At 34.9% G+C, this 9723-nt stretch overlaps 1 protein-coding gene across 2 annotated transcripts in view; it reads right to left on the bottom strand.

Moving 5' to 3' along the window:
* Window positions 1–9723, bottom strand: part of CCDC171 (coiled-coil domain containing 171) — a 155176-nt gene that overhangs the window by 95605 nt on the left and 49848 nt on the right. For both annotated transcript variants that reach the window (XM_017732890.1, XM_017732891.1), the window contains exons 10-13: window positions 8472–8575; window positions 5622–5711; window positions 3587–3787; window positions 1516–1683 (exon numbers count right to left, since the gene is read on the bottom strand). In XM_017732890.1, the coding sequence (XP_017588379.1) occupies window positions 1516–1683; window positions 3587–3787; window positions 5622–5711; window positions 8472–8575 (563 nt within the window). The remainder of the gene's footprint in view (window positions 1–1515; window positions 1684–3586; window positions 3788–5621; window positions 5712–8471; window positions 8576–9723) is intronic.

Raw genomic sequence — 9723 nt, 5'->3', positions numbered from 1 at the left:
GCAAATAATGAGTAAAAACACAGTCCTTAATTTACTTTTTGTTTTAGTGGAAACCCAGGATGTTCCAGATACTATTAAGTATTAGAAGAATTTCAGGACATTTTAGCATACAGAAGTTGCTTTTAACAAGCACAAATGGATTCACTCTGTGGATAACTTTGGAGCTCCCATGCAAACTAAGTGGAGGAATGAATCAAGGTAGCAATAATGTTTAAATACAAACACCTACACTTTATTACTAGAGAGTATCAGCAAGCTACTTTTCAAATAGGTCACAGAGAAATTCAAGACAAAAGTTTTGTTTGCAATAAAGTGGGTACAACACAAGTGACACACTGCTCAAAACCCCTTAAAAGCTTGTAAGTATATGATAAGAGCCCTAGAGACGTCACAGTCAATATCAATAATCATACTAAATTAAAAAGCAAGAAACAATGTGACACAACATCCCCAAACACTGCCAATAATATTCACTCCCTTCTCTTCCATTCCCTTTCCTCCTCTACTTTGAAAACAAAATAGAAAAGTACATTTAATGTTCATAATCCAGATTGCATCCTATCCCCTTTAGTAAGGGGGTAGGTCCAAATGACTGCTGGGGTATTTATTAAATGACAGGCAGAGTTAAAACAATTCACTTGTAAGAAGCCCTGCATCTTACTCAAGCCAGAAGAGTGGTCACTCCAGAAGATGAGAAATGTCAAAAGAAGATTTCCCCTTACTATGTCTCAAAAAATGTCAGCACAGACAAGTTCTGGAGTTGCTGTACTAGTCTTAGGACTGATCTGATCAACAGAGGCAGAAAACGAACTGAAATCTTAAAGATTGTCATATGTTAGTCTGCAGAATCAGTTTAATTTATTTAAAAACAAAGTCTTTTCTTTCCTAAAAATGCGGGGATTTCTTGAGAGAAAGGCCACATAAGATTACTTACATCAAAATAATTCCAAAAAGTACAGCTCCTCCCTATAGCAAATATTGACATGTTTTATAAAAATAGGTAATTTCTATTCATGTTTCTGAATACAATTCATAGTCCACGAATTACAATTAAATGAAAAAAATACACTGTCACTCTTTCAAATAGTACCTCTGAATAATAAACACATAGTTTAAGGATTATATTCCTAGAGTAAGTGCATTTTGTTTCTGTTTTATGGTAAAATAAAGACTTGCTTTATTAGTGTAAATGACTAAGTTCTTTGAATTGCTTCATCAGTAAGATTAATTTATTTTCTTTTAATTAGGTCCCTGTGGCTAATATTGGCTAGTACTATTAGCATGTCCTGCACTGAAAGTGGAGCTTAGAGACTTCATACAGACTTCAGTCACATTTACATGCCCACAGCAATGGCATCAAACTGAGTTGTAGACAAGCCATAATTAATGGTATTGAATTATTAACGTCCAAATTCTTTTTGAAATAAGATGAATGTCAGTCCTTTTTAATGATACTGCGATGTGGACAAATGTCACTGAATTTAATAGAGGTAGCTGGTGCCTAAGGACACTTACCTTCTCATTAGCCCTGTTGAGGTCTGAGATCAGGGCATCAACATTCTCCTGCAAGACTACACAAAGCTCAGGCCAAGAGAATCTATCTAGAATGCCTTCTGGTTGTTTTATAAGCACACAGCCCGCTATCAAATGCTGGTATAAGCTATGAAGGAAGGTTAGTTTCTCCTGAAACAAAAGGAAAAATTACATGTTGTATCTGAACAGTGTTAGAATTGAAAGACATGCATCACATGGGCAGTAAAATGAACTACATATCAGTGAATAAAAGCCCACACAGCTCATTCTCAAACCTTTTTCAAAATTCTTCAATTGCTAATATTTGCAGTCATACATATTGAAGCAAATGTAAGAAAACAGTTTTTACAAAATTTGTCTTTTATTTGTCTATATATAAATAAATTATATAACTACAGAACAGTACTACTGTCACCACAGCCACTAACTGATACAGATAAAAAATTCCATGCTATTAGTAGTGCAATTTATTTATTTATGGTAACATTTTCAGTTATATTCAAACTGTACCACTTGCAACAACTGCAGAGCATGCAGAAAATTCTCTGATTGGCTTGGCAGCACAACATACCATTTATACAACTATCACTGTAAAGTCTTTCTAAAATTGTTTTTGTATGGATTATGTATGAGACTAAATGGCCAGACAAAATAGGCTTATATCTTCATCAGTTAAATTCCACAAGCCATACCTCATTCATTTACACTGATTTTAGTCAGTAGTATAATAAATTGATGCAAGTAATAAATAAACTTTAGCAACAACAGCATGCCATAGAAATTCTACTCTTAATGCTTTTAGCACATATAGGCAACTTAGCAACTTTGATTAAGACAACAATAGCAAGCTGTATCTCAAAAGTCACAAGAACAAAGTCTGTAAACCATTGCAAAGGTTCCCATTGTTTTCCAGGGGCCTTGGTTGAGGTTTTACATTAAGAAATTACGGATGGTCGAGATGGGAAACTAGGGATTTTCTGAGCCCTTTCCATTACACTTAGGTGCATTTTCTCACAATTATTTCATAGTATTTTAGGCAACTAAAAAGAAATTGTAGTTTAGTTTATTTTAACTTTGTATCTAACAGAACTACAAATTCCCCAAGGAAAATCCAGTGTACCACCATCATTACATTTTTGTTTGAGCTGTGATAAAACTAGCATGATAATTATCCATTTGGCATGAAAAACAGGATTCCAAGACCCCAAATCAATTCACACATGTTGAATGCAACCACAGGGTTGTAGACATGCTGACTTTACAATATAGCCAGACTTCGTTTCCTTCACTTTAATCATTATCTGATGTGTGTAACAATTCCAGCTGCTTCATGTGGACCCCATTTAAATACCAGACTGTAAAAGAGGTGGAAAGAATGTTTCCTTTTTACTCAGTTGGCATCCATGTCCAAATTTGTGGAAGTAATGAACTCAATATGCACAACATCTACAAGTATATCACTGCCATTGCTAGTACAGAACCGCTTTATTGGGCGGAAAAAGCAACAAAATTAACATCTGTTAAAACATATAAGAAGAGAGATAATAGTTCTGAAATAAGACATTGTGGACCCATTCCCACACATAGCACACCACAATTAGCTAAGAGATAAAAAATAAGAATTTCTAGGTTTTGTGCCATGCATGCAAATCTACCTCAATTCCATATTTGCTATCTATCAATTGCCATGTGGATCAGTAATTAACACATGATAACAACACTATTACATGTTTCAGTTGTAAAACATTTCTGTTAACTTTTTTATTTTGAAAGAAAGAAATAATTGTTCGTCAAGCGTAGCTTTTTAAATAAACTTTTTTCAAAAATTCAAAATACTGGAATGATTAAGCTATTAGTTCTGATACAGAAGAAAGGAGAACCAATATGTCCTGAGATCTTGTAGATATTAAACGCATATTTCAAAATACGTATCTTAAAATCATATTTTAGGGATAAATCTGTTAAGACTAAGAGTAACCATCTGATGTATGTAAATGTATAAAGCTGAGATTAAATAAAGACTCTTTGACAGTCATCTTGTCTTTAGTAATACCTCCATATCCTTCTGGTAAGCCCTGGTAAGCTTCTGGATTTCATTTTCAGATTCTGCGGCACGTACTTGCTCTTTCTCCCAGCATTGCTGTACATCCTGTAGTTCCATTTTTAAAGTTTCTATTAAAGTCTCTCTGTCTGCACACTTAGTGTGCAGATGGTTTAACTCTTTATTGGCATCAGCCATGGTACCCTGAGCTTCCTGTAAAACAGAGTAATGTAACAGAAAGGTTGGTATAAATTTTACTTTATAAAATGCTACCTTAGTCAAGTGCTCATCATCTGAGGAAATAAACAGTCATACAACCACATGCATTCACAAGACTCCAGGCTAGGTGGACAGTATCTCTCAAGAACAGAATTTCAAAATTGACAATAGGCCTCTTCCACAGCTTGCAACTAGACAGCATTGGAAATCCATCTCTGACAGGTAAAGGCTCCATGATGCAGTGATCTTCACAGTCCCCTCTACCCCCACAAATGAGATGCAAAACACAGGAACACAACTTATCCTCTGCAGAGTGCAAAGCTCTCACCTATTGAAAAGATACATTATTTTCTTAAGTGAATCCCTGATCTGTTACAGCTGACTCTGTAAGCAACACAGCTGCAGTTGTCCATTGTCTTTATACGCAAGATTAAAAAAATGTGAAAGACTCTCTTTGGAGGCTTGACCATGGGAAGTAAGGAATAATCAGAAATGGTCATAAATATCATTATGTTACCAGCACCAAGATCTCACCAGGTAAACAAAGAACTTAATACGCTACCCCTTTTGAGCCAAAATGTTGTGCAGATACACTGGCTTTCCAGCACTGCTAAAGTTTGCAAAAGGTCAAACTGAAAGCATTGTTTATTTTTCGCAAAATCATAGCTTCGTAGATCATAAATTCATACAAAAAATACTATCAAATTCATCAGAAAATGACAAGTTTTATTTTTCTAAATAAAAACATAAAAATATTAATGTTAAATTTCTAACACAAATGCTTTCAGACTGGATCTAGATTTTGATCATCTATACAATATTACCAAAAATTTAGAGAGATTGAAAACTGGAATATTGCATAAAAACCAGTACCCTCTGTGTGTAGCAAGCTCAGTTTTTGCATGAAGAATACAAGTATCTATTGCAAAGGGTTGCAAAAATCTTAGGTGAGTTAAAAAGGTGCTGTAACAGAAGCAGAAGTCCTAAATCTTCTGAACATAAATTAGTAAAGAAAGTTCAGAACAGATGAGAACACACCATGTGCAAGTATTCATTAATGTGAAGATTCAACGAATGTTACAGAAGAACACTGCATAAAACCACAAAGTAGCCTATTCTCAGCAAAAGAATCTGAAAAACACTGGGTTTACAGACATTCTATTTTGGCAGTAATACAATACACTACTAGTTGGGAAATTAAGTTAAAACACAACCTCAGGACTTGCTCACTCGCTTGGCTATTGATTTAACCAGACAAGACATTACAAAAGTGGTGTCAGCCAAAAACAGAAAAAAAAATTTTGTTCCAAAACTAAAGGAAAGAATTCTCAAGTGTTTTTATCTGAGGTAAATTTTACTCTAAGAAATTTTATGCTGCACACTTTACAGCTGTTAAAGACAACTTGATGCATTACATGCATTGACCTTTCAGATAAACACAAACAAAAAAAATTAACAAAAGAACAGACATCTTTAATAAAATAGACCTTCATATGCACAGAGGTAATTAAACTCCCTTTTACTTTTCTTGAGACAAACAGTTAAACAAAAAAATTACTGTTACCGATTTCAATATAAAACAATATTTTGCTAATTCATAAATGTATTTTAATTATTTCAGAAGTGCAATCATTGAAATTATGTAGCCTATAGTGGTAAGCAGAATAAAGCAGCATGGCTTCACACAAACTTGCAAAGGTAAACTCATTTGCTCAATGGAATACAATGATATAGAGACTTACTCTGATAAGAAAAAAAGATACCTTTAGTCCAGAAAGATACCTTTTGCAGAACTTACAAATTTTATGCTAAATTCATTAAACCATACCTTAAGGTCTTGTCTTAAAGCACACATTTTCTCCTCAGATATCTCAAGTTCTTTTGTCATCTTTTTACACAAAGCCTTCGTTTTCTCAAGCTGTGAAAAATATGAAAGTCAAGCAGGCTTTTACAGAAAGACTGCAGTGATCTATTCAATATAATATAAAGGAAGAATTTTGTATATAAAAGTTAAAAACCAACATTTATTTCAATTCATCGAACAGCTTTTGTATGCCATACAATCTAAATAACATGCCATTACAAAAGCACTAAATAACTTTTATAATGATTTAAAAGAACCCCAAACTGAGTCCACTCTTACCTATCCTATTAACTCTCAAAACATCTGACAAAAACACAGACTCTGAAATGCACTTGAAAGCGTAATAAATTCAGATAATGATCTGGGGAGTGGTTTGAGAAAATAAGTTTTCAAGTCAGTGGGCATTTGCAGAAACTGTCCAGCTACAAGCATGGTTCTTTACTGACCACTGGATAGTACTCTCATACTGTAAAAAGCAGCAGTGTTCCAAAGAGGCACAGTGACTACTGTAGGGTTAAAAGCAACCACCCCAGAGGTTGCTTAATGTGTACCAAGGTACCATAATGTGTACCAGCTTCACTGTCTACTTTCAAAAAGGATAACAACTTATCAAAATAATCTGTATCTCTGTTTATATGATGATACTGCTAATGTCTGATATTTAAGGAGCAACTCAGAAGCAGAATACCCCATTTACAAAATTTATTAATTACTTTTGAAATCATATGTTTATTTTTATATTTTGATGTCAGGGAACCTGGCAGTACCCTTAGAAATAATTATAGTAAATTAAAGAATGCTACTGGGATATTTCCAGTCTTTTTATTGGTTTACTAGCCTTTTCCCTCTTCCCAAACATATTCTGGTGTCTGCACTATACAGAGAGTGAAAAGCTAGTTACCTACAAATCCCAAAACATTTCTACACCTTTCAGTCACACAAATTAACTAGATCTTTTCATCTAAGTTTAACGTAGTAAGATAAAGATGAAACATGACAAGTCTACCAGCATATTTCACATATAAATACAGGTGTACACCTACATTAATAAATACATCAGTATGTGGGATCTTGTTGAAAATCTTTTTATAAGGAAAAGCACTAATATTTGCTTACTGTTGTGTTGCTTACTAAAACCCTTCCTATTGTGTATTAAAACATCCTGGGTTTATTGCAGAGTGCCCTTCATAGTCCCCTTGTGCATTATTGTATTATTAAAAAGTTTTATTATTAAACATATCTCACACATAAAAAGCCAAAAGCAGCATTCTCTGTGGGGGCAGGGGTAATCAAGAAGGACAGAGAACTGCCCTTTCTGTGCACCACGAAGATGCTCAGTGATCTCTGGCTCCATATGACAACTTCAGGGTCAGTCACACACAGTCCTACTGGGAAGTCTTGTGGCAGGTCATCTGTTGGTCCTGCTCTGCTTGCGATTTATTTTCCTTGACAGTTCATTCTTCTTTCTGTCAGAACACTCTCTTTGCTTTCTTAGAAGCCACCCCCTTGGTCTCCCCACTGCTGTCTCTGGCACAGTTTCACAACAAAGCACATCACTAAGCCAAAGCCTGCTGAGTCGACTTTTCAACTGTGCTGCCTATCACGTGGTGCTCCTCCTCCCAAATAACAATTCGCTGTGGGTAATATGTTCCTAGTTACTCTTCAGCTTCCAGACTTGGGTCTCAGAAGAGTTTTATAATGACTGTACACATCAGTTCTCTTATCTCACTGGGAGAGACTTAACAGCGCTTGCTGTTTAAAAAGTATAATTGTTTCCATGGTCACTTCTTTTTGTGCCCCTTGTACAAACTCAAAGGTCTTGTGGGAGACTGTTCTTCTCCCAATAAAAGGGGCAAAGCTGATATACTTTTCTTTTTTTTTTTTAATTTTTTTAATGTGTTGACTGACTAGCTAGACTATGCATTTGTCAAAACAAAAGACAAAACCTAGAAATGAAATAGAGTGCTGGCATTTTTACAATCTTATCACACCTTGCCTTTTTGTATTTGCCAATTTTATTCAAAGACTAATCACAAGTTTGTACAAAAAGTTTTAATGGTGCAGCTAACTTCTTTCTACAGCCTTTAAAGCTATAAATTAATAAAACATTTACACTCAAGAGGAGTAATTTTGTCACACTAGCAAAACACACAACAAAATAAATGCAACACTGTAACTTCTCAGTCAGTGATACAAAAGGATAGTAGGACTGCATGAAAAACATCTGATTTTTCCAAGGGTAAGATTCCCAAAAGTGAAATATTTCCATTACTTTCTTAGATAACTTAAAGACAGTACTTTAACAGTCCCATTTTAATTGAAATTACTGCAAAATAGCTCCCAAAGAGATTCCATCCAAAACACACTCTCCTCAGAAAATTGTACCGGTTTTAAAAGTAGAGGGGAGTATGATCATTTACATAACTGATAGCAATGATTATTGACGCCCAACCATTGCGTATTAAGGAACACTGCAGTATATGCTGCCACACACAGATCATTATCTTTTAACTAAAATCCTATATATGAATGGTTTGTTATCCTAAATGTTTTTTGAAAATAACCCCGAAAGGTTGAACCAGAAAACCAAATTAAACTAGAAAGACAAAAAACTCTTCTCCCAGTCCCCACAAATGTAAGTGAAACTTCACTGTAGGGCAAGCTTAGAGAAATAGTAGTGACAGATTTTTTCTTGGGTGTACTTGAAGCTGTCAACTCAACATTCCCACTCTTCTGCCCTTTTTTACAAGCAAAGCGTATGTACTGCTGCAGGCCAAATGCAATACATAGAGAGCCAAACATTGCAAGTGTTACCTCATTAGACGTATCTTCCAGCTTGTTCTGGTAAGCTGTCAAGGTACACCTCAAAGTCTCAACGACAGAGCAGCTCAGAGGTTTATCTTTGTCCTCACAAGTGCCTGAAGGAAAACACGGAATGAAAATTAAGCCTGAAAGCCACAGAGAGAAAACTACTCACCCTGGATGTATGGTATTAGAATTAGTTAGGGCTTCAGTGACAACACAGAACACTGAAGAGCAGCCTTGTTTGCCAAGAGAGATACAGCCGTATAGCCACACTTTAACAGCAAATATAGCTGAAAGACACTTGTATAAAAGCTTTAATACAAGATACAGAACTGTAAATTCTGGATTATATTTATACCTAATGCATTTGGTATGCAGTCTCACATATTATTTCTACCGTGGTCAAGCCTGTGTCATTCAGTCAGATAAGCCAACTTCAAAACCACACAATTACATACTTTGAAAAACATCTTGTCTGAAAGTTAAGAATGTTACACTTTTCCTGACATTATTTTGCTGGTGTGACTAAGCATGCATATAATAATGCAGTATTTCATTTACTTAAAGCCTTACCGAGCCAAAGATCACATGATTATGTTATGCTTGGAGAGGACTTAAAACGTTTTAAATTATCTTGAACTTCATTCCAAAGGAAATAATAAAAAAAAATTATCTCTCTGAAGAGTCCTACATAACAGTTCAATTACAAATCTGATATCTCCATTATATACACACTAAACATATTTATTAAACCTTGAGATGAAGACTTCTGATCTTGTTGCCTTGATTAGAGACATATGAACAAGTCTGACCAGTCCAAAGTGCATAGAACAATGTGCCAAGAAAGCAAACCAACACTGTATTGATCGAGAGGTCACAAGACGTCAGCTGATATTCAGTTTCCAAGAAGAAACTCTTTTTTTTCCTGGTGTTACACCACAATACCAGGTTATTGACAGATCATTCTTCTCAGCATTATTTATATTCCTAAGAAGCATTTATAACTTACTTTGTAACAACTTATAGTATTAACTTTTCCACAAGTTTTAATATGTTCTATAAGAAAAACTAACTTTACCAACTCTAATAGCAGCCTTATTTTGCAATAGTGAATAAATCTGTGGCATTTGAAATCCAGGAAGGCTAAACTGTCATAACTCCCATCACGGCTAAACAATGATACACGTGTTTATCACCAGTGTCATTAAGCAATTTACACAAAGTGGCTCATAAAGTCAAATCAGATACTAAAGCCTGAGCC

This window comes from Corvus brachyrhynchos, unplaced genomic scaffold, assembly GCF_000691975.1.
Source record: "Corvus brachyrhynchos isolate BGI_N302 unplaced genomic scaffold, ASM69197v1 scaffold194, whole genome shotgun sequence".
In the NCBI taxonomy this organism is placed as follows: domain Eukaryota; kingdom Metazoa; phylum Chordata; class Aves; order Passeriformes; family Corvidae; genus Corvus; species Corvus brachyrhynchos.
This window is presented reverse-complemented; position numbering and strand designations above follow the sequence as displayed.